Source organism: Chiloscyllium plagiosum, chromosome 25, assembly GCF_004010195.1.
Source record: "Chiloscyllium plagiosum isolate BGI_BamShark_2017 chromosome 25, ASM401019v2, whole genome shotgun sequence".
Lineage (NCBI taxonomy): Eukaryota > Metazoa > Chordata > Chondrichthyes > Orectolobiformes > Hemiscylliidae > Chiloscyllium > Chiloscyllium plagiosum.
In genome coordinates, this window is record NC_057734.1 from 25,642,789 (window position 1) to 25,668,695 (window position 25,907).

General features: G+C 39.6%; 2 protein-coding genes across 8 annotated transcripts in view; one reads left to right on the forward strand and one right to left on the reverse strand.

Moving 5' to 3' along the window:
* rhof (ras homolog family member F) overlaps positions 1-21,791 on the reverse strand; it is a 61,281-nt gene extending 39,490 nt beyond the window's left edge. Inside the window, exon 1 of one of the 2 annotated variants that reach the window (XM_043715753.1) lies at positions 21,298-21,791. In XM_043715753.1, coding sequence (XP_043571688.1) covers positions 21,298-21,421 — 124 coding nt within the window. In that variant the 5' untranslated portion in view covers positions 21,422-21,791. Of the gene's footprint in view, positions 1-2,365; positions 3,254-21,297 lie in introns of those variants that run through there. The other variant, XM_043715751.1, reaches the window with a different exon arrangement.
* A 1,242-nt stretch (positions 21,792-23,033) lies between these two features.
* setd1ba (SET domain containing 1B, histone lysine methyltransferase a) overlaps positions 23,034-25,907 on the forward strand; it is a 135,259-nt gene continuing 132,385 nt past the window's right edge. For 4 of the 6 annotated variants that reach the window (XM_043715745.1, XM_043715748.1, XM_043715749.1 and 1 more), the window contains exons 1-5: positions 23,173-23,969; positions 24,197-24,351; positions 24,638-24,736; positions 24,937-25,207; positions 25,682-25,803. In XM_043715745.1, the coding sequence (XP_043571680.1) occupies positions 23,897-23,969; positions 24,197-24,351; positions 24,638-24,736; positions 24,937-25,207; positions 25,682-25,803 (720 nt within the window). In that variant the 5' untranslated portion in view covers positions 23,173-23,896. The other 2 variants (XM_043715747.1, XM_043715746.1) reach the window with 2 other exon arrangements.

Sequence of the window (25,907 nt, forward strand, 5' to 3'; positions counted from 1 at the left end):
TCTCCCGCCTAGGAACCCTCCAACCACAAGGGATGAATGCAGATTTCTCCACCTTCCTCATTTCCCCTCCCCCCACCTTAGCTCAGTCCCAACCCTTGGACTGAACACCGCCTTCTTGACCTGCAATCTTCTTCCTGACCTCTCCGCCCCCAACCCCTCTCTGGCCTATCACCCTCACCTTAACCTCCTTCCACCTATTGCATTCCCAATGCCCCTCCCCCAAGTCCCTCCTCCCTACCTTTTATCTTAGCCTGCTTGGCACACCCTCATTCCTGAAGAAGGGCTTATGCCCGAAACGTTGATTCTCTTGTTCCTTTGATGCTGCCTGACCTGCTGCGCTTTTCCAGCAACACATTTTTCAGCTCTGATCTCCAGCATCTGCAGTCCTCACTTTCTCAAAGTAGAACTCCCCTGTTTTCCTTCAAAATAGTACTACAAGATCTTTTACATCCACCTAAGGGAAAAGAGTATCTCTCAGTTTAACTGAGTCAATGTCTCTGCAAGATGGCACATCCAAAAATGCAGGATTCCTTTTCTCCTGTACTGGAGTGAGAGTCTTTTTAGTCTTCAAATTCTAGATTTGCACCATAAGTAAGTTAGAAATGCTATATCATGGCATAAGGATTCAGCTTGTGAGGTGATGAATGGTTACATATTGATGGAGCAAACAATAGTCCTGACATGCTCACCAAAGATAAAGGCCCAGAAAGGGGACAAATTGGGAATCTTAGTTCTGCAGATTGCAAATTACTCCAAGCCTTTGTAAAACACCATTTCACATGCTTTCTTAGCTTTTTTGTCACATTTTCTCACTCAATCCAATCTTTCTTTCTTAAATTAAAACAGAAATTGCTGGAGAAACTCAGCAGGTCTGGCAGCATCTGTGTAACGAAAAACAGAGTTAATGGCTCCTGAATGGCTTCTTCAGAACCTTTCTTCTTTCCACAGATGCTGCCAGACCTGACAAGTTTCTCCAGCACTTTCTGTTATTTCCATTTCCAGCATTTGTAGACGTAGTTTGCTTTTATTTCAATATTTGTTTCTGTATCTAATCTGATTTTAAATGGTTAAAGGAGATACTGGGATCTCTGAAGCCCCAGTAACTCACCATGGTGTTACGCATTTATATTTCCAGGAATTTTCTCTGCAAAAATAATTGGAGCAGAAGGGTTTGGGAAAGGAATACAAAAGGAATATAAATCCCCATTACAATATATTCCAGGCTGTTTTACTGTTTGTATTGGATAAACAGTTTTATAACCCATTCACATGGTAAACCCTATACTGTTATCTTTATACTGCACCCTTGGCATTCATGCTATGCAGAGACTTCTTGGGCAGCTGCCAAAACGGTAGTGTATTGGACTCCATGCTGAAAAAAGCTAGAATAACTCCAAGTTGAAAGAATCCAACAAATAACATTCACTCGAGAGACCAAAATAAGCCCACTTTGTATATGTTATTCACCTAACATGCTTCTCTGGTTTGCACTATTTATGCTCGTAAAATAAAAAGGTTCCACTGAGGGAAAGACAGTTAAGGAATGCAACTTGAGAAGGTGAGAATTCACTCAGTGTGCCAGGTTAAGTAACTTATTTTCCAGCGTTTTCCCACAAATAAGTACAGGCATCCTTCTAAGAAAAATGTAAAATAAAATCTCCTACTATCAGACACTTCCTCCTAAAAGGGAGAAGCTCCTCGAGTTATCCTTAGCCTGTTTATATTGCATCATGCTTAGTAAGTAACAGCAAAAATGTAACAGACACATTTACACTATCAACATCTGCGATGATCCTCACAACAATATTTTTGGGCCAGCAGACCAGTGCTGAACAGTCCGAATGAGGCCACCTGGGATTTCTAACAAATTTGAATCAGAACCGATTGTTAGTCTCGTTATGATGTCTCTGTTCTCTTTCCCCTTCCCTCCTGCTCGCATTTCATTTTCACATTCACTGCCACCCATGTCTGTTCAGACTCCCAGACCGCTTCAAGGAGATGCTAACTGCTAACATCACAGAAGCTGACAGAATTCCACAGCACAGCAGTACTCTCGTCTATACACCACCGATAACTTCACAGATAACTGTTCTCTGTCCCTCTTACAACCTTGCAAGGATATACTCTTTGTGAATAAAATACTACAAGTTTTGCTCCTGTTATGAATGTATGACTAATTCAAATCTTTTAGGAACAGCATTCTACCAAATTACGCCTCTTTAAATGAAGAACATAATGTCAACTTCAATTGTCCAGACGGTGGGGTCTGATAAGATAGAAATTGGACTCTCGCGGCTAAACTCTTTACACGCTACATCCGTTTGATCGTTATTACGAGCGCTATCGTTATGTTCATTCAACTTACTTCTGGGAAGTCTCCTTTGGCAAATACCATCAATAGCGAGGTCTTCCCACAGCCACCGTCTCCCACTATCACAATTTTCAGTTCTTTCCCACCCGCGCCGGCAGCTTTAACATTATGACCGTTTTCCATAGCCATCTTAATTGATTTCAAGAAAACTAGTTTTTTTTTAATCCCTCCTCTTCGTTCACAGTTAAGTCCCAGAAACTCCTCCAGGGCAGAAACGTGACATTTGGCGAGGCATCTGCTGATGGTACCGGGCTGTTGGAATATTACCTCCACTCTCCGCCGGTAAAACGCTGGCTTTCTGGTTGCATTGGTTTATCCGCACGTCCGTTTCGTTTCAATAGAGAGCATTTTGGGGCGATGTGAGGTAACCTTGCCCTTGTCTATCCGGAAGGACGTTAATCTGAGTGGTTGGGGAGGTGTTTCACGGATCAGGAGGACACTCCTGTTCAGCAGACACGCCTCCCACTGGGCAGTCCCACGTCAACCCAAGAACATCGACTTCCCGTTATGAGTGACTCCGGGCTGTGCACTTAATTTCGGGAAAAAAACTGGGAGCAGTGCTGTTTCCATTTACATTCTTATCTGGGTTGGCAGGAAACACCAGTGTTCCCTAAATCATTGTTTTACTGCAGTCTGTCGGGATTGGGGCTGATTTCCTGCTACTCAGCTCCTCTGAGATTGCTGACGAACCCCACTGGGCGAGAAGAGTTGGCTTTCTTTGGAGATTGTGCACCCCACTCCCAGTTCCTTCTTCACTTCTGGGAGAAATCCCTTGATGTGCTTGCTGTGTTCCTGAATGAGCCTTCCCCATTTTAGTGGGCCACCGGTCACATTGGGGGTTTCCAACCACCAGGATTAGCCTGGAATCTCTCGGATTGGCCTGGAACCTCCAGGCTGGATGTGCAACCCTGGACAAAACAAAAATCCCAGGGACATTTAGGATTTGTTTTTCTGTTGTTTCCCCGTGACCGAAAAGGCCTGATTCCATGCAGTCTAAAAAAATGTTTTGATTCCTTAAACATTTCAGTTTACCAGATATAAACAAAATTCGAATTGGAAAAAATGTTTTTTTTTGACTGACAGTCAAGTATTAATCCTGAATAATGGGTCTTTTTGCTTTCTATTTGCTGTAGCAAGACAGTGGGTCACAAGGATGGATTATCGAGTGACTGGAGTGTGGGAGCAAATCATGTGATAAGATCTCCAGGAAGAGATTTAAATCACAGTTGGTTACCCTCGGCCAAATTTTCCCGTGGGTTGGCAGGGAATCTTAGCAGGACATCCCTAAAGCGTTTCCGCTGACCTGCAACCAAGTTCCAAATAGATGCAGGAGACGGCTGTTAGTTATATGAACAACATGCCACACCCAGGGGAGCTGATTTTAAGTGAATAACATCTTTCTAACTTCCAATGACATGTCACAAAACAAGCTGAGAATAATGACTTGTTGACACCTAATTGTAACTAAGTAAATCCAAACAAATAAAACAAAGTGCTGGAGAAACTCAGCAGCTCAGGCTGCATCTTACGGAGACAAGCAGAGTCACCTTTTCAAGTCAAGTAGGACTGTTTTTCTGAACTAAGCAGGGATGGTGATTGGATAATGTGTGGACCAAACTGTTTCCATGTTGCTTTGCCTTATAGATGGTACTGTCTTTCTTTCACCTTGTGTCCAAAATGCAATGAACTACATTTCTTTACTAACTATTCACTGATGGTCTGAAGGTAAGGGATTTGACCAGCTTCCTGGGGATGGATATCATAGCTAAACCTCAAACCTAAATGTGCCTCAGTCATAGAGATCATGGCATTTTAAAACGAACTTCCAGAGAAAATATTAAATATCATGTCAGTAAAGATTATTCCAACAGGATATTAGTGTCCTCAGTATGACATTGTCTGGCAACTCTCCATTTTATTCTTTAAACAAAGTTTGCTTTCGACAAATTGGTCACAACTTCGGAGAAAGGGCACGTGCTGAACAAACCCAATGGCTGTCGACCGGTTTTCCTGAGACCTTCCGTTTGCACAATTTGGTTGGGCAAGTGCCGCAACATACATTCAAACGGAACTCGATATCTTAGGAAGGGTGAAACAAGACTGAATTCCGGACATTGGCGGCTGCCGTTATTGTTAATCCTGTGTCGAATATTTTTCCTGTTTATGAGAACAAATAGCATTTATTTTAACATTGGGTCTTTCAAACTCTAGTTAAAATACGCCACCTGCTGTAAACTTGTAAAACGAGAGCTTCTACTCAGGTTTATTAAATAGAGTCACTCATTGCATGCAACGTTTCTCGTGTATTTAAATCCATACTACAAGACAGAATTAAAATGTTGCTACAGTGAAGAGGGAGTTAAAAACCATGCCAACAATAATTACAATGGATTCTATACTGGAGGTGAGCCTGCTTTCAATTGATAGCAAGACCCATTAAAGGCATATTTCCGCTGATAACCGATTGCAGTCTTAATGAAGATACAGTTGCTCGGCAGCATCACCGCTAGCGGTGGCAATTGCTGGGACTGCACCAGCAGGAGAAGTGCGCATCGATGAGCAGGCACGCTATAAGTCGGGTAACAGAAAACTAGGCATGTCCAGGTCAGGCAGATAGGGACCTGCTCTTCACAAATAGAAGCATAGAGTACAAAAGGATGGCAGCTAATCTGAATGAAACATTGGGTTACCTTCAATTGGAGTATACATTTAATTCTGGGAATCACATTTTAGGGAGGATTTGAGAGGTTGCAAAAAGATACACATGAATAGTTCCAGGGAAGAGGAAATTCAGTTACGTGGATTGTTGTGTGTAGCTACCTCTAGAATCATAACTGGGCTATTAACGAATTAATGGTGAAATTTAGCTATGATTCCACCAAAAGTGTCTGTCTTTGGATGTTCAGAGATCAATGTTTGTTTAATGTTATTCTTTGAAATTCTGCTGTTGAAGAATCCTGGAGTTGAATTTTTGACCACCTTTCTGTCCTTCAAGTTTATGGTGTGACATTATTGATGATCCTTTAGATTCTTTCATCCAAAATATTGACTACTTGAGGCAGCATGGTAGCACAGCGGTTAGCACTGATGCCTCAGAACGCCAGGGACCTGCATTTGATTCCAGCCTCAGGTGACTGTGTGGAGTTTACACATTCTCCATACATCTGTGGGTTTCTGCCAGCTGCTCTGGCTTGAAGAACAAAGAAAATTACAGCACAGGAACAGGCCCATCGGCCCACCAAGCCTGCGCCGATCTAGATACTCTATCTAAAACTGTCACCTATTTTTCAAGGATTTGTATCCCGCTGCTCCCTGCCCATTCATGTATCTGTCTAGATACATCTTAAATGATGCTATCGTACCCGCCTCCACCACCCCTGCTGGCAACACATTCCAGGCCCCCACCACCCTCTGCTTAAAGAACTTTCCATGCATATCTCCCTTAAACTTTTCCCCTCTCACCTTGAATTCGTGACCCCTAGTAATTGAGACCCACACTCTTGGGGAAAAAGCTTCTTGCTATCCACCATGTCTACACCTCTCATGATTGTGTATACCTCCCTCATCAGGTTCCCCTCTCAACCTCAGTCTTTCTAATGAAAATAATCCTAATCTACTCAACCTCTCTTCATAGCTAGCATCCTCCATACCAGGCAACATCCTAGTGAACCTCCTCTGCACCCTCTCCAAGGCATCCACATCCTTCTGGTAATGTGACAACCAGAACTGTACACAGTATTCCAATTGTGCCTGAACCAAAGTCCTATACAACTGTAACATGACTTGCCAATTCTTGTACTCAATACCCTGTCCGATGAAGGAAAGCATGCTATAAGTCTTCTTGACCACTCTATCCACCTGCATTGCCATCTTCAGGGTTTCCTCACATAGTTCAAAGTTGTGCAGATTAGGTGGATTGGCTATGGTAAATTGCCCTGTAGTGTCAAGTATTATGCAGGGTAGGTGGATTAGCCATGAAAATTTTGTGGGGTTACTAGGATAGGGTGAGATGGTCTTCATGGGATTATACAGATGTGATGGGTTGAATGGGCTCTATCTGTATTGTAGGCATTCCATGGTACTCCTCTGGAGCTATAAAGTCTGCAGCTTGCCTCCTTATCAGAAGTAGCTTTCCTGTTCCTTGTTAAATTTGGCATTGACTGTTTGTTTGAAGACAAAGCTTTCCTGCAATTAATTCCTTAAATTCTTCAGCAGACAATCATTTGTCCTTGCGGCATTATGCAGCCAGTTATCAAGCAGGTGTTAAAATCATTTTGTTTATGTAGCTTCTTCTCCCAGACATGGCTAATTGCTTTCAATTCCTGCATAATAGTTTGTCCTTGTCCCTTAACAGTTTATTCTAGACAGAGTTATTGCAGGTTCTTTCAACTCATGAACTGTTCAAGTTCTACCATGACAGGATAGATTGGAGAAATTGGTTTGTTCTTCTTCTTTGATAAGGAGGAAAACTGTTCCTTTTGGCAGTAGTTTTGAGATCAGAGGACACTGATTTAAAGTGATTGGTAAGAGAAACAATGAGGAATTAGGGTTTCTTCCACAGATAATTGAAGTGGGGAGATGAGTGATTATTGATGATGGAAATAATATGGAGTTGAAAGCTCAGCTCAGAATCAAATAAGGCACAATTGTTCAAATTGATTTGGTTTAGCATCATGAATAGACAGGGAGAAAGATGCAGGCACTGTTCAGCATGGAGTTTGCATTGAAGGCAAAAATCTTTTGTTTTCTCAGTTTTCCAATATCTCTGCTCATTCAGTAATTGATGTTGGACAAATAGCGTGACACAGAAGTGAAAGTGAATTAGAGGTGGGTGTTATCAGTGTATAGGACGAACTGGATATGTTTTTGGATGTTGCTGAGTGGCAACATACAGATGAGAAATACAAGGGGCCAAGGATTGATTCAGGGGTCCCAGGAGGTGGGAGTGTTGGAGTGGAAAGAAATGTCATTACAGGTGATTACAGTTAGACCTGCATAGATAGGGAAGGGCAGATCCATACAACTAAATGATGGTGATGTTGCATTGGAGGATGGTGTGGTCAACTGTATCAAAGGCTGTAGACAAGTCAAAGAAGATTAGGAAATATTGTTTAAAAATGGGCAGAATAACAGGATTTGTGACTTTAAGTGCTAGAAACCTAATTGGAGACACTTTCAATGGTGTACACTGACATTATAAGAAAAGGATACTAATAACTTCCTTATCATTAAAAGTTCTTTACCTTAAGAGGTATTAAAATACAGATACTTTTACTTGAAACTCAACTTAAATTCACCTTTCCTTCTATGCCCATTGATTTACACCTCCAAGTAAGGTCTTTAATCAAAAATTGGACAATAAATCACTTGTCTAATCCTGTTTCAAAGATATGTTCAAAGACTAAGGTTTTTTTGAGTCTCCCACTCATTTCAGAAAGGTTATTCCTTCAGATCTTCGCCAATGTTTTAGATTCCATTCAACATGTCATTAGTATCTTAAATGTAGACATCTTATTCTATTGTCCTGGAGTCTTGCATCTAAAATGTTTTCTTCCATTTTCTCAGCTTTGGCCATCCCAAAAGTTTAACTCACTGTTACATGGAATTCTTTCATTAACAAGAGTTTTACAGTGTTTCAGATGAATGCTGCCTAAAAGTTATGGTCTCTGTCCTCAGCTTTATCTAAAAGTAAATCTGCCATACCAAGACACACACTTACCCATATAATGAATTGCTGGCTCACCTTTCCTCTGCACTATTAATCTTTAGGGAGGCTTAGTCACAACACTGTTTATTGGAAGCCGGTGCTTTACAGAGACATTATCCAAAGACAATCCTAGTTCTTAAAGGGTCTATCACCCCAACCTAAAATAATTATTCTTCCTCAAAAAACACATGGGCTATCATAACATTTAATTATGGTAAAGATGGGTGTAGATTCAAAAGGTGACAACATGTTTGAAGCCTTTGTAGAGGTAGCGAAAGTTCAAAATTTAGCTTTTGGGTTGGTGCAGTGGGGGTGGGATGATGAGAGTTCTTACAAAAAGCTTGTAATAAAAGGAAAATAGTGATAAAATGCTACTTTCTATCCACTCTCCTTCATACCTCAGAAACTTGGACAACAAATAAATCTGTGTAAGAAAAGGTCTTAGACATCTTTGAAAAGTGGATGCTAAGATCTATAACTTAAAATGCCATATACCAACCATAAGACAAATGAGTTGTCACAACACTAAAAATACTATTTAAAAAGGGATGTCCAGAAAAGATGTCATCAGGATTTCTGACTTTTGATCAAAATTACGGAGACCACTTCTAGAGAGCACATTAGAAGGATCGCTAGGTGTGGATGGATGGCTATATCAGAGTGGTCGTGGATAAACTACTCTGAGAATTGTGTAAAATGAACAAGTGTGACATATTGTGATAGCAGATCGTCTGTAGATGTAGCTATGAGCGGCAGAAGAAAGCATATTTGAATGGTTCGTGAAAACATCAAATACACATAGTGCTATGTATTCTGTCCCATCCTTACAAAATCTTAAATATCCAAATTAAACATGCCTCAATCTCTTTTATTTTAATTAAATAGTCCCAATTTTTAAAAAAAATTCCTTGTACAAGGCAGCAGTTTAGAGCAACGTGATATCCTCTCTATTACCTTAATAACCTTCTGACCAAGTGAACATGTAGCATCCAACCAGGGTCTTACTATGGTTTTGATTTGATTTTTATTACTATTGTCACAGACCGAGATACAGTGAAAAGTAATGTTTTGCATGCTATCCAGACAAATCATACCTTACAAAAGTATATCAGGGCAATAGAACAGAATGCAGAATACAGTGTTACAGCTTCAGGGAAGGTGCAGATTAATTCTAATATATGAAAGGTCTGTTCAAAGGTCTGATGTTAAAAATCACACATCAGGTTATAGTCCAACAGGTTTAATTGGAAGCACTAGCTTTCGGAACGCTGCTCCTTCATCAGGTGGTTGTCCGAAAGCTAGCGCTCCAAAGGTTAGTGCTTCCAATTAAACCTGTTGGACTATAACCTGGTGTTGTGTGATTTTTAACTTTGTACACCCCAGTCCAATCTCCAAATAAAAAGTTTGCTAGCAGCAAGGAAGAAGCCGTTCTTGAATCTGTTGGTATGTGTTTGCAAACTTTTGTATCTTCTGCCCAATGGATGGAAGAGAGTATAATTGGGGTTGGGGTGGTCTTTGATTATATTGGTTGCTTTCCTGATGCAGCAGGAAGTATGGACGGATTCAATGGATGGAAGGTGTGACAGACTGGGATACATTCACAACTCTGCAATTTTTTGCCATCTTGGGTATAGCAGTTGCATACCAAGCTGTGATGCACCTGATTAGAATGCTTTTTATGGTGCATCTATAAAAATTGTTACAGAAAGACATTGCGGGTATCCTGAATTTCCTTAGTTTTCTGAGGAAATAGAAGCGTTAATGTGCTGGATTCACCATTCTCACTCCATTCTTAATGTTACATTTCCCTTACCATAAATCCCAATATTTCACTTTGTATATCCTTGGATACAAACTTGCAATAAAACTATAAAATGTAGGAGCAAGAGGCCATTCAGCCTATTCTGCAAATCAATGAGATCATGGCTGACCTGATAACCCTCAACTCTACTTTCCTGTCTTTCCCTTCAAACCCTTAATTCCCTTACTCATCTAAAACCTGTCTATCTCAGCCTTGAATACATTTAATGAGCAGGATTCCACAGATTTGATAACCTTTGAGAAGAAATCCCTCATGTCTGTCTTAGATTGGCAATTCAAAGGTTATGCCCTCTGCTCCTCGGCTGTCTCACAAGGGAAAAACAACATTTCCTCATCTATGCTCTCAAGTCCCCTAAGAATCTTATATACTTCAATAAGTCACCTCTTGTTCTTCTAAACTGCAATAAGTATAGATCCAACTTAGCGAACCTCTTCACATAAGACAGTCCCTCCAGACTTAGGACTCAATCTAGTGAATCTTCCCCAGACTGCCTTCAACACCAGTATATCTTGCCTTAGATAAGAGGACCCAACTGTTCAGTGAATTTCAGCTGGATCTGACTAATACCTTGTGTAATCTTAGCAAGGCGTCCCTATTTTAATATTCCAATCTCCTTTAAATGAAAGCCAACACTCCATTTGCCTAATATTGTACACAGTAAATAAAATAATCCCAGAACATGTGATAGTTATGTACTTCCAACCACACTGAAAAAAACTGTCCAACTTTCCCACTTTCTATACCTGCTCAAAGGCTAGAATATTACCACTGAGCCAAAACCAATATCTTCCTGAAATACAAGTTGGCAGCTTCCAATTACTTCCTATCCGTGTTGAAATCTAGTAATTGCATCTCTAATGATTCCCAAAATAATCTGCATTAGCTAAGCTTCCTTTTTGAACATTGGTCACACTACTATCCTTCAGCAATGGTTTCCTTTTATTAAAACTGAAATTATAATTCTAAAATCATCATTATATTTCCAACTTGCATCCTGCAGTTTCTAGTAACCAGGTCCTTTCTTGGTTTAACTTGCTTTTTTTTCCAGTCCTCATCACATTTTGATCAATTCAAAATTTACCTTTTTACTTTTAATTGAAGCACTTTAGTATCAAAACCAATTTCAACTCATCTACCAACTTTACTATCCTGTCCTATCTTCTTACTGTTGTTTTGTTATAGTTGTAGAACTTTTCTTATTTTTCAGAATCTCTCATCACTCTCTTTAGCTATAATTATCTCATATTCTCTTATTTTCATCCTTGTAGTCCTTATTCAATTTCGATCTTGTTTTAAAACAAAAACTCTTGTTGAACTACATACGCCGATTATTCTTTCTATTTCGTTCACAGAATTATAGAAGACCATTTGGTCCATTGTGTCTGAACTGGTTCCATTAAATAAATAATGCATCTTGTGTTTTTCTCTTGCCTTCTTTCCCTAACCCTATGCAGATAACCTTTTTCAGATAATAATCTAATTCTCTCTTGAACACCTTGATTTAACCAGTCTCCACCACACTCTTTGTCAGCATATTCCAGATCTGAACCACTCATTGTGAAAATGATTTTCCATTTATCTCTGTGAATTCTTTTGCAAAATATTAAATCTATGCACATTCATCCTCAATCCCTCCTCTAGTAGGAACTGTGTCCAACCCTCAATATTTTGAATACCTCTATTGAATCGACCATCTCTGAGGAAAACAGTCCCAACTTGTCCAATCATAACTTGTTAATTTGCCTGTCCAAGATTTTCTTCAGTTAAAAGAAAAATAAAACCATACCACACATTCTAGGTGGATTCAAGCAGTTTATTGTAGTTTGCAAGCAGTGGCCTACATTCTGCTGGGTAATGATGGCAAGCATTTAATCATTGGTCTGTGGAAACTAACAGCAATGTCAAAGCCTGGACATGCACACAATGTGTGAAAATCCAGAAGTTGCTGTCACTGAGGGTATACTCTTTCCTAGGGTATGTCATGGACATAGTCCACTTCTATATTCCACACTCAAACTTGAGATCATCCAAAACTCCTGTACATGAGTAAAATTATACCAAACTCCTTTCTCCATCAACTTGTGGTTGCTGATCTACTTTGCTCCTGGTCAAGCAAAATCTTGGTTTTAAAATTTTCATCCTTGTTTTGAATTCTCTTACCTCACCATGTCTCCTCTCATCCACAACTCCAAGAGATCTATTGTTGTCAAATTCTGGCCTTTTGATCTCCAATTTTACTGACTGTTGGAAGGAGTACCATTAGCTTGAAAGTTCCAACCTCTGGAATTCCCACCCTCTATCTCGCTACCCCCTTGAAGTCAGTTCTTAAAACTTGAGTCTTCAATCACCCTTTGGCCATCTCTCACCAAATATCTCATGCAGCTTGGTGTCAAATTATGTGTTGCACTGTTCCTGTGATGTATCTCTGGATGTTTTATGTTATATATTAAATAAGTTGATAAAAACCCTGTTAAAAATATTACCCTTCATTGAATGAGATATAGTGGAGGGTTTTAGTTTTGAAGCACCCTTACTGGCACTGTAAAACTGTGTTATTTTGTAATGTAATTTCTCCACTTGGATAATAAAAACCCAAACATTTAAAAGTTTATCATTATTTTAGCTTCTATTTTGGTGGAGCCATACTTATTTTGTCATCTGAAATAAAAGAATTAGACTGAAGCATGAGTGTTTTCATCTTCTTTATTTGCCATTTAATTGAATGGTTTCCTACCTTCTTGTTAGCAACATTGCTACTACGTGGTTAAATATACCTTTGTTATGACACTAGATTTAAATTGCCACTAAGCCTGAAAAAGAATGGGTCTTTATGCACAGTTTTGTCCAAGGTCAGTGACAAACACCCTTGCTTCACCTCTGACCATAAAATCCTGGGCCATGTGCTTGGCTTCTTCTGTTCACTCTCCCATTGTTCTTTACTTCAGCTCTATTTTAAACTTTTGAATTATGTATCATAATGTTCACCTACCTTTAGATAGCAATCCCTTTTTTTTAAGGAAAATAATATTGGTGATTAAATATACTTCTTTAGAGGGACTATAAGTTTGATACTTAGGTGAGTCCTTTGTACTACTCACAAATTTCTAGTTTAAAATCACAGGAGTAAATGAGCTGTGTGAAGTCAGTAACTTTATTTCCATTATAAAATTCTGAATTAGGATTTCCATAATGCTGTCCAGTGAGGACTAAATTCTATGCATTGGAGGAAATGTTCTTGAAACAAGAATTTTTTATTTATTTACAGTAAATAAGGTTTGGGAGAAAAAAATCTCTCATGCAAAATTTATTTAACTTTGGATGTCATCCTTGTTACCTGTGCCTTCTAAGCTATCAAACCTATCACTATCAGTGGAGCAGACCAGGCTGCCTATTAGAGAATTTGGAACAAATGTAAAGGAGCTAGGTTGGAAGCCTACACTAAACATAGGGTATGAAGACAAAGTATAATATAGAACATGGCCAGGGCATACACTTAAATTAGTATGCATTTAAAAGTGGGGTATTTTGTCCTTACTTTAAGATTCCCATGATAAGTATTATACTTGTGCAAAATCCATAGCAAAAATGCATCAAATGAAAGGTGATAGAGAGTCATAGAGATGTACAGCATGGAAACAGACCCTTCGGTCCAACCCATCCATGCCGACCAGATATCCCAACCCAATCTAGTCCCACCTGACAGCACCTGGCCCATATCCCTCCAAATCCTTCCTATTCATATACCCATCCAAATGCCTCTTAAGTATTGCAATTGTACCAGACTCCACCACTTCCTCTGGCAGCTCATTCCATACACGTACCACCCTCTGTGTGAAAACGTTGCCCCTTAGATCTCTTTTTTATCTTTCCCCTCTCATCCTAAATCTATACCCTCTAGTTCTGGACTCCCCAACCCCAGGGAAAAGACTTTGCCTATTCATGCCCCTCATAATTTTGTAAACCTCTATTAGGTCACCTCTCAAATCTCCGATGCACCAGGGAAAACAGCCCCAGTCTGTTCAGCCTCTCCCTATAGCTCAAATCCTCCAACCCTGGCAACATCTTTATAAATCTTTTCTGAACCTTTTCAAGTTTCACAACATCTTTCCGACAGGAAGGAGACCAGAATTGCACACAATATTCCAACAGTGGCCTAACCAATGTCCTGTAAAGCCGCAACATGACCTTCCAACTCCTGTACTCAATACTCTGACCAATAAAAGAAAACAGACCAAACGCCTTCTTCACTATCCTATCTACCTGTGACTCCCCTTAGAGTTGTCTTGAATGAAATCAAATTTCTTCATATAAACAGGTGAGGGAATATGATTATTTTAATTCAATTTAATCTTAAATATTTTAAACTGTTTATTTATAAAAATTACTCGTTTAACTTTTAATTACTAATCTCATTTTAAAAAAACTCCTTGGCAATTAGCTTTGTGGCTGTAAATCGTCTTTCATTACCTTACCTCAATAACATTATTCATGTATGGGCCTTGATACTGATTTTAAACAAATTATTCAATCTTCAAAAGCATCAAAACAGAGTGAGTTTTGAGAAGATTTGTAGCTCTGGTTGAGGTTCTGGATGTAGGTTTGCTCACTGAGCTAGAAGGTTCATTTTCAGACGTTTCATCACCATACTAGGTAACATCTTCAGTGACCCTCCGGACAAAGCCTTCAGGCTCACTGAAGATGTTACCGAGTATGGTGGCGAAACGTCTGAAATCAAACCTTCCAGCTCAGCAAGCAAACCTACATCCAGAACATCAAACAGTTTTATTTTGAGTAGTCCTGCTCAGTTTAGCAGCAATAGCTGGATTGTCACTGGGTGTAGAAGATATTAACACATTTTGCCCTTTTTCTACTCCATATTCACTGATGCTAATTTTAGCACTTCAATTGTCACTACGACTGACTCAACTAACACAAGAATTAATTTGGTGTTGAATTCAACCCATGCTCAGTCTATCTGCTATTTATTTCCAAATAATTAAATCTTATTAGATAATGAAGATACTCTATTCACTGCTCACAATGTGGTCTCCTGTACATTGGAGAGTTAAAACACAGATTGAGTGACCACTTTGTGGAACACCTCCATTCTGACAGCTAAAATGACCACGAACTTCTGGTTGTCTGCCACTCCCTGGCCAACATCTCTGGTTTGGGCTTACTGCAGTGCTTCAGCAAGGTTCAGCACAAATTGGAAGAATATCATCTCATTTTCCTCTTGGGGATCCTGTGGCCTTCAGGAGTCTTTACAGAGTTTAATACATTTTAGGGCCCAAATACCTTCCAGGTCCTTTACCCACCCCTAATAACCAGCCCTGTCATGACATGGCTGCTTTCAGCATAACCAACCCATTTTTACCTACTATTTATCCCTATTATCAGTTTATCACTATCCAATCCCTTGTCTACCTGTCTTTCTCTTCCTCTTGGCTCCATTTCTCTACAGAATTGCAATCTCTTCTCCACCACCACTCCCCCAACCCATCTTCAGCATATGTACCTCCTTTTCTAGCTGTCATCAGTTCTGAGGGGTCACCTGACCACAAACATTAACTCTTTTCTCTCTACATATGCTACCAGACCTGGTGAGTTCCTCCAACAACTTATGTTCTTGCTATGAATTAAGATCTTCTGTTGATGGCCTTGTTCACTCAAGGCCTAGATATTCCAGCATCATTATTCTCCTACATTTTCAGCAACTTTGAGCACTGAAAGCAGCCCAGGACAAACCCATGAAAAATGCTGTTGTTTGGTGGTCTGCTATGGAGAAATCTGGCTAATTGTATGTAAAATGTGTCCAAAGAATATATATTATGCAGCAACAACTCTGCTGGGGAGAGGTATCAAAGAGGAGTCTGCAGTTGTGTTCAGCAATACAAGCAACCTTTGCTCAGTGCTCTTTTACCATACATTGGGAGGGGCAAGAGAGTGCTCTGAATCTGGTTTTCACGCAGGACCCAGTTGGCCTCTTAATTACAGCTGAGAATGGAGTTTAATGACACTCTACCTTTCCCAAAAGAGTACAAATTATTTATACCTTCTGCGCTACAATGGTTACGTGCAACATTAACATCAGTGCATGCCACGTTACCCCGACCTATACATCCAATCCTGTGGATACATGATCAATGATGGACAACTTCATGGTCAACCTTAGGTCTTCCTATCATCTCATGAAACTTGCCAGATCCTTTATCACCTGTGCTTGGGCTCTGTTCAATATATCTTATTGACAATATTCCAACATAGATTATTGCATCCCTTCCTAGATACTTGCCAGCTGCATTGTATACTTTATTATTACCAATGACTTCTCAAATTCGGTCGTGCAATTCATATCCCTTGCTGACCTCAGTACAGAAGATTAAAAGGATGTTCATTTCTACCAATTGATATATTTGTAATATCAGCTCTAATATACAGTTAGTTACTTATAAATTTATATATAGTTAAAGTAATGCTATTCTGAGACAAAGCTAACACTTTTGGCAGCAGCTTCCCTCTGATCCAATTTGAAAAAGTTAAAACAAACCCGTCTGTTTGCTTCGAAGCAGCAATTATTTATTCTCTCGAGGTCATAATTGTTTCACAATTGACTTTGCACCCCCCCCCCCCCACCAAATCCTACGATTTGTCTCTTGGTACTGTTGAGGTAATCTTGTTTATAGTTTTCTGTTGTTTTGCAGAAGCAAAAAACACAGTTCTTTCAAGGGTGTTTATTGAAACCAGTCTCTCTATATACAAAAATCTTAATTCCACAATATCTAAAATTTAAACTATTATTGTACAAATGTGACTACTCTAATTATTTTAAAAGCCTAATTTCTGGTAAGTCAAGCTTTCTTTTTCTATTTCATATAAAAAAAAAACCCTGAAAATCTCAATTCAGATGGTTTTCATCTGATCTGCCTTATCAGAATCTTACTGTTTGCATTCTACTCTCATCTTATTAAGACACTGCATTTTGTTGCAGTGGTAAAGGCTGTGATTTGAGTTGTATGGAATGCTACATCACTTAAAACTTCCTTTGATTGTCTGTGTCAGTTATAAAGAAGACCCCCTAATAGCCATTTTTTCATATTAGGCCAAAGGCAACTACAACCAAACTTTTGTTCTATTCAAATGGATATATTTATCATCTACTTTGTCACAAAAATATGTAGGTACTAAACAATTCCAGGTAATTTTAAAGAAACATAACTCAGAAAACATTGCAAAAAAATGGAAAAAAACCATGAAATTAACATACTGCATCACTGTAAGAACCTATTAATATTATTACATTTTTTAGTGCTACAAAAGTCTGGACCGTGCTTTGCAATATAGCTTATAACTCATGCCTCTGAGTGAAGTTAAACATAAATTGTAATGACATGCTCATTCATGAAAGTTTGCTTCAATATCATTGAATATAAAAATTGCTATAGTTCAAGCAATAATTGCATTTAGAAGAATTTGATACATTTGACTGCACTGATTTCTCACTTCAAAAAGCAAACGTTCAAACTAAAACTCTAAGAATATTAATGAACTTGAAAGTTATAAAATTACTTAATTTATTGGTTCATTTCAACGTCAAAATAAATCTGCCACTTTTCTAGAGAGAAGAGAGAATGTTGCTGCATTTCAACTTCAAACAAATTTTACCATTTCCAAAAACAGACTCTCCGATAGCAAGGTAAGAGTACGTCAAAGAATAATTGAGCAGCAGAGTAGGAGGAAATTCCTGTCACGGTTGGAATTGTACATGGGTGCCCATTGGGTAAAAAGAGCATTAGGCATGCACTCAGGTGAGAAAACCAGCATGGTTGAACTTGATATTTATGGTCAAGTTTCATGTTAGACAAATGGTCATCCGTGGAAGTAACCAGAAGCCTACCAGTTCCCATTGAATTATACCTTACAAGGGTTTGACACTTTCAAAAAGAGACAAGATTATGGATCTTACAGACAATGTAAAAAAATATAATAAATGCATAAATAATGTGAAGCAGGATTGCAAAATATTCAACTTTTTTGAATGATGGATGACATATCAGTTACAGGGGCATACATATAAATTCTAACAGACACTCCCATTTGCAAAGGAGTAGGTAGAAACTAAAAGTTTGAAATCCTAGATCATTTTATATGTGTTATATGAACCCATTCTGAAGTAAATTAACAGGTTTTCTGGGTATTGTTAATAATTATTCATCAGTTCAACACTGACAGTAATGCATCAGAATAGAATAAGCAATGGAACCAAGATATAAACGGATAACTAAATATTACTTGTACATACACAAAGTGAGCTGCATGTTCCATTCCAAATAGACAAGAAAATTAGATGTAGACACAAAAAAGGCTAATATGGGACATGCATCATTATTTTAACTAACAGAAATTGAAGTCAAAGCTTCAAGTACATCACATTTATATTCATTACATTCTTGCTCGTCTGCAAAACTTAGAAATATTCTACCAACTGCATATATGACATAATTAGAAATAATTCATAAGGCAAAGTAAACCCTTAAGTACTGCAGTTGCCAAAATAACATTCAAGTCATGGTTGTACAAACAAGATCCAATGACCTGACCAAAAAGCTTCCTGAAAGGTATATTCACTATCTGCTAATAAGTAAAAGGAGATCACACCATACGATGTATTTTAAACACATTTATTTACATAAAATACTAACATATTAGGAAATGATTCCAGGCCAATGGTGTGAAATGTGGTGCAGTACATTCCAAGGTTTACAGAAGACATGCAACACACATAACTTTCAGTACCCTTCATTCTTTGGCCTATGGAACAATTTAAACATTGTTGAATATGCTGTGCCTTGACCATATTCACTTTATGATTACATTTGTATTATAATAATTGAATAAACTGATCACAATTTGGACACCAGTAGGCTCATCATCTGAGATAGTGATGAGGCGGGAGGAACAACAACAGTCTACTTGAACGCATTTCCCAAACATACAACATTATACCTACAGGTCTGCAATAAAAACTGGTTGAAGCCAATTTTCATTCTTGACAAGTTTGAACCCAATCACCTCATTTGTGCTAAAGTCCTTGAGAGACCCAAGTTATAACTTGTTGAATTTTTTAAAAAAAGTAGTTAGATGGATACAAAATTGGCTGAGACACAAGATACAAAAATAGTAATTATTAGAAGTTCGGTCATTGCACAGGGATTGTTACCAGGACACATCCTCTTCTAGAAGTATACTAATGAGGTAGAAATTTTGGGGAAGGCACACTTTCAGAATTAGCAGATGGATGTGAAAACTGGAAGTACCTGTGAATGGAGGAGGATAGTGTAGGCCTTCAAGAAGGACACAGACAAGTAGGATGGAGAAATGGCAAATTATGTTCAATGTGGAGAAGCACAAAGTCATTCATGTAGGTAGGAAGAGCATACTGAGACAGTATAAACTAAAGGGTACTACAAACGTGAGTGTATATGTGCACCAGTCATTGAAGGCAGCAGGATTAGGTGACAGCAGTTAAAGCATAAAGCAGCCTATGCTTAATTGATTAGAGTACAGTACAAAAATAATGTTAAACTTGTATAATACCCTAGTTTGGTCTCAACTAGAGAATTGCAAGTTGAGTGCCATAACTTAGGAAAGACCTGAAGACATTGGAGAGAAGGCAGAAAAGATTATTTCACAAGAAAAGTTTTTCATCCTTGTAACCACAATTATATGGAGAACTTTTTTTTAAGAGGACTATTTTCTTTAGAGAAGGCTGACAGAAGATTAGATAGTATTCAAAATTGTAAGGGGTCAGGCACAGATGGGTAGGAAATAACTTCCCATGGATGGAAGAATTAGGAACCAAGAGGGTACAGATTGATTTTGAAGGTAATTGGCAAAAGAAACAATAATGACATGAGGGAAAAGGAAGTGATAAGGGTGTGAAATACACTAATTCTGTAGTGGAGATAGGTTTATTGAGGCAAAGGGAATTGAACTGAAGAATGTACAGGTTCCAGGAGAAAGCAGGGGAACGGACGCTAGGCGAACTGCTCTTACAGAAAATTGGTGCAGACTTTAAATGGGCCGAATAGCCTCTGGCGTTGTAATAATTCTGCGATTCTACAGGCGAGGATAGTGGTAGAGCCAGGTCTGCAAAAATAGTTTCCTCTTTCATACGCATGCAAGCAAATTTCAGTTTCTCACATTCTAGCACACATGTTTTTTTTTCCTTCTGCGCTTGTTTCACACTCCTCCTCACCCTCGCTTTTACTTCTGTTGATTTCAGTTTCGAAACCTGAGCCCTTCTAGTAGAAAACAGCATCAGGAGTTGTTATGGGTTTGTATGTATTTCTAGACCGCCGCCACCCCCAAAGATGCAAGGAACAGGAAACTGACATTGGCAAAATAACCCCAAACAATATTTGATAGGAGCCAATCTCAACAGTTTCGCCAATGAAGGACATCAAGCAAGAAAACAATCAGGCTCAGATGATCTATCAATACTGTGCAATAACAGTATTCACGTCAATAACAGCTAGAGGTCTCCGGACAGTTTCTTGGCACGAGGCCATTGCATGCGACTGGGAAGGAATAAAAATGTTGCAAATCAATGCCCTGCTCCAAAAAAAATGTTTTAAACACAAGTATGGTAGAGACCCGGGATTATCTCATTAGAGTCGCTGAGTGTCCGGGCCCTAGCAAATACATTAATCTATCCTAATTGCCGAAATCACATTCCCACGTTGGTAACCAGTATTTCACTACCGTCTTGGAAATCTCAGGTCCTCCAGGGATTGACTGAGACAAGAGGGCCACTTGACAATTACACAATGCGCATCATGATGTACTTTAGCTTCTGGGGGCATTGGGTCACACAATGTTGGCTCAGTAATGAACTTTGGATGGTGTTGCTAGAGGCGGAGCAGGGAAATTACTACCCGATTCACGATGCTGTAGTGATGACAGCACACTCGGGGGTCCCTGGTCAGATTGAAATAAAACCATTGTTTTGTCAGTGCTTTTTCTATACAGAATTGAAACTCAACAAATCTGAGCCTGTTCGCCTCGTGATACTTCAGTTCGAACTAAAACATTCACCTCACCGACAATTAAAAGCTTTGTACAAATTGTTTTTTTTTGAAAACTGGTCGAATATTTTGGGGTATTTATAAGCTTTCCTTTTCACAAATGGGGACCTATTTCTGACCTTTTCCTGAACCAGAAACACGTTTCACTGTTTGCACAATGACTGCGGCCTACTCTGCCCAGGCACACTATTACTCAGCAGCTTGTTTACTCTTGCATGTTCATTTTAACGTCTTAGCGACACCAGGCACCAGCTCCATTTTGTTTCAACAGATTTTTAAAAAAGTGTATAGTAGGAGAACAAAAACTCACTACGCCCCAGGGCTATTTGTAATCCGAAACTATTTCGGGAAGCTTTAACCACCAACTGCTCGAACAGCATAGGCACTAAATATTCACAAATAGAAACGGGATACCAGTCGTCATTTTGTTGCATCAGCCGGCCATGATTTGTACATTCTGTTGAAAGGCAACAAAAAATAACACTGCCAAAAAAACCTGAATTGAAAAAAAAATGCGCTAGCCTCCCAGTAAGATAAATCCGTTTCTTATAGGTCTAAAATCTTTAAGAAATATTTGAGAACGAGAATATAAAAGTAATAGAATCATAAATGACTTCACATTTTTTCTAAATCTAGGTTAAATGTTCCATGTAAACGGAGCGGTCAAAACGTGAATTAAGTGATCCCACTTTTAAAATAAATCTGAAACATAAGACGTGGAACAACGAAAATTAAAATATAACATTTTTGCAAGCGATGCAGAATACAAAGAATATTTAAAGCTCCAAATTTGTGATAAACAAATAAGCATTTTCAAAATTGGTAATGGAAAATGTTTCAAACAGTACGTCGCCGGATTCGGTTTATAATAAAAGTGGTACAGACCTTCGTTTTAATCCAGATTTAAAATGTCACACTTAACGACAGTTGTCGGCCACACCACCTGCCAGTATTATATTTTGAGACGAAGCTCAGAGATGTGTTTTCTAAAAATACGTCTGCATACTGAAGTAGCTTATGTGCTATATAAATGTGTTAAAAAGTCATGCCAACGCAGGATAAAAAAACAATTTTAATTTGGGGGACGAAAAGCCTTAGAGGTTCCATTTTGAAAAACGTTTGGCGGTGTCCTATTACAGATTTCCACCAGTCAAATATTTCGGATGCAAACAAATATTAAGGGACTTTCATAATGGGGTTAAGCTTCTGAAATTACTTAATTTCTAAAAAGAACGAAGTCAAAACTGAAAAGTCAGTGAGTTGGACATTCCTTTTAATAGATTGTCAATTATTCGCGGTTTCAGAGTCACGTACTGAAACGGCTAAGAGTTCGAACACATAAATTACAAGCAATTCTGGCAGGAATTAAACACTTTCAGTTAAGGACAACGCCTAACTGCTATGGAAAAATTAAGAACCGCTCTACCCAGTTTGTCAAAACTGTCATAATGGGTTAGGCAGATCATTGATATTGAAAAAGTAAAAAACATCTGCTTGAGATTCTGTTGATTTTTTTGAATGTTAAACAAATTAAAATATTAAGATTAACACAAATCTTCAAAGTGAAAAAATACTGCTATCAAACAATCCATATACTACCATTAAATCGGATTTTAAGTTATATAAAAAAATACAAAAACAAATCAATTGTGCTCCATTCTCTTTACAAAGATTTCATGTCAATGTAACTGCAGACAACGCTGGTGTGCCATGACCTAGTTTCAACCCCAAGATGCATTCCAAAGAAAAGTCTTCAGGCTTTAGCAGTTCGAAATCTTGCATCCAAATTCATCATCAGCTCTTCAAATGTAGCCAGAGATTATAGAATCTAAATTAGATCCATTTTTAATTAAAAGGAGAAAACCCACTGTGCTTTGAAACTGTGAAGAGAGAGATCTTTCCATTTATGATAAAGGAGAACGCCAGTCCTTGCCCTTGTTGTTGCTGAGCGGGGAAACACACACACTCTCTCAAGATTCACTCAGAAACACACACAGAGCCCAGTTTGAGCCTCTCCTCTTGCTCAAGGAGCTTTCAACTTCGGTTTCAAAAAAAAAACCCACAAGGCTCAAGCAAGCCCCGCTCTGATTGGCTCCTGTTACCAGCCACCTTTTAAACAAGCGAAATCGGCCAACCATTCAAAACCACTCGGAAGTTAAGGATTGTGCGAGATACCGGGTGAAATTTCCAAGGCATTACCGCTCCAGCCGGGGGTGATTTTTGTGGGGGAGGGGGGAGGAGGGAGGATCGGTGCAAAAAAAAACCCAAAAAAACATCAACAAGCAGAGGCGGCAGGGGGCCCCGTGGTAGGAGGAGGAGGAGGAGGAGGAGCAATGGCGAAATGGAAGTTAATGCTCAATGGGAGTCCTCAAACTTGAACCACCTCGACCCATCTTGTTCGGAGACCCAGTTCGACGGCTGCGTAAACCTAACATGGATTCCCAGCCCTGATTCAAAAAATTACCGTCCGTCAAGTCGAGGCCCAGGTCGGCGGAGAGAGAAACAGAAAAACAAAATATATATCAATAAATGAGTCCCTTCCCACCTACCCCCCCCCTCCCCCTTGCTCCCCGGGTGCGGGTGCCCCGGGCAGCGTCAGGGATCGGGGCGAGGCCGGGGACTCGGGGCCTACTCCGGCAGAGGGGGAGGGAGGGTGGGTGGGGGTGGGGGTGGGGAGGCAGACGCACGGAAACGTTGAATGTGCGGAGGGAATGGAAGACTAGCTGGTGGCCCCCAGACTGGGCGGGTGGATTGTGGGATACATACATACACTGAGCAGAAGCACACAATATGTGTTGGCTCGCGAAAAAAAAAGGAGGCAGGAGCCGTACAATGTAACCTAATCAGCGAAATGTAATTGTTTTCCCAGATCACGCCGTTCGCTCCGAAACCGACAGAAATCGACGACAATGTCTTTCAAGGAGCTGAGACCCGGCGAGAAGCCGAGGCACCACGAAGATCATGGCAAGAAACAGAGTTCAAGTGAGTGTTTTTTTTCTCTCTCTCTTTCACTCCCCCCCCCCCCCCCCTTTTTCTCTAATGGTCCAGCGAGCTTAGATTCCCCCATTTCATGTGCTGTGTATTCGTGGAAGGGAAAAGAGAGAGGAATGTGTTTTTTTTAAATGTTGAGAACTGAGGCATTTGTCAGCCTAGCTTAAAATCATTTTGTGTTCCTCCTCCCCCCTCCCCTCTCTCCCCAACATTTGCAGGTTTGATCAATGGGATGGAGCACAGCCACGCAGGAGGGAGTTCAGCAGAGAGAAAAAGTCACCATTGGCGAAGTTATAAGTTGATTATTGACCCAGCGTTGAAGAAGGGACAGCACAAACTCTACCGCTACGATGGCCAACATTTAAGTCTCCCAGTGAGTGATATTGTGGAAGTGCAGCCATTAATTCCACGTCTGTCGTGTTTGTCACAGGATGCTGCCATTGTTACAGTGTTGTAAGCTAATAAAGTTACACTGTGGTTCCTCCTTTTTTTTGGATTAGTGGTGCTGGAAGAGCACAGCAGTTCAGGCAGCATCCGAGGAGCAGCCCTGTCAGGAGGTCTTAAGCTGACAGTCCGTTTACTCGCTAACATGTTCCCCTGTTTGCTGCATGTTCCCTAAACCTTTAAAAAATAAATCATGTCATTCGTTCTTATTACAGAATTCCGGTGTTCCACCGGTTGATACAGTCAGAGACCCTCGACTTGGACGCATGTGGACCAAAAGCAAAGAGCTGGATTTACCTGTTCCAAAATTTAAGGTAAATGACTTGGGGAAGTAAAATGCCTTCTCCATTTCACCTCCTTAGTAGAATTTCCTTTCAGTAGTGTGCTACTCTAGCACTTTACTATGTGTAACTCTTAAAACGTAAGTAAATAAACATTGAAATGTGCAAGACAACCGCTTTTTGTTTAGCAATTGCAAGTTAAGTTTGTTTGAATGTGCTCCTGGTGCCAACAGATCGATGAGCATTACGTGGGACCTGTACCTCCAAAGCAGGTAACATTTGCCAAGCTGAACGACAACATACGAGAGGGGTTTCTCTTGGACATGTGCAAGAAGTATGGCGAGGTGGAAGAAGTGGAAATTCTTTACAACCCTAAGAACAAGAAACACCTAGGAATCGCGAAGGTGGTGTTCGCCACAGTGAAGGGAGCCAAGGATACAGTGCAGCACCTTCACAACACTTCCGTTATGGGAAACATCATCCATGTGCAACTCGATACCAAAGGTGCAATAAAGTTACTTTTTAATCAGTTGGGATCTCTCCGACTGTGCATGCCTCTCGGATTTAAAGTCATGCTGGATTCACCATCAGAGATTAATGCAAATATGTAATATTGACTCATTTTAATGCCGAATCTGAATCACGTGTGCTTACAAATGTAGCTTGTTTAATGTTGCTAGGAGACAGAGGGATTGCCGTCGTTTGTAAAATCCTCCCAACCGGTATATTTTGAGAGTCCTGGTACTGGGTCTTACTGAGTCTTAATGGGCCTTGGGAATCGCGGGGCTACCTTTCAGATCAAGTTTATGAAGTTGACGCCGGTGTTTATAACTCACGTGTAGTTCTGACCACTATGTTGACTCCATGTTATGGCGGGAGGGAGTGCTGCTTGTGTCCAATCGGTGGGATACATTTACAAAGGCCTGTGTCATTTTAAAACTGATTCAGACTGTAAGTCATACTCTTGCCATTCTGTAGGTGAACATCGGATGAGATACTATGAGCTACTGGTCAGTGGTTACTTTACCCCCCAGACTCTTCCGGTTGGCTCCGATGCTTATTTGGATGCCTCTCCTATAATCAATAGTGAATTTGTACAGGTATGGACAATTTCATTACTTTTTAAAGATATTGTGACACTCGATTGGGAGTGATGCAATGAAGAAATGTATTTCTTTAAGTTTTTTTTGCCCTTGCATTTGTT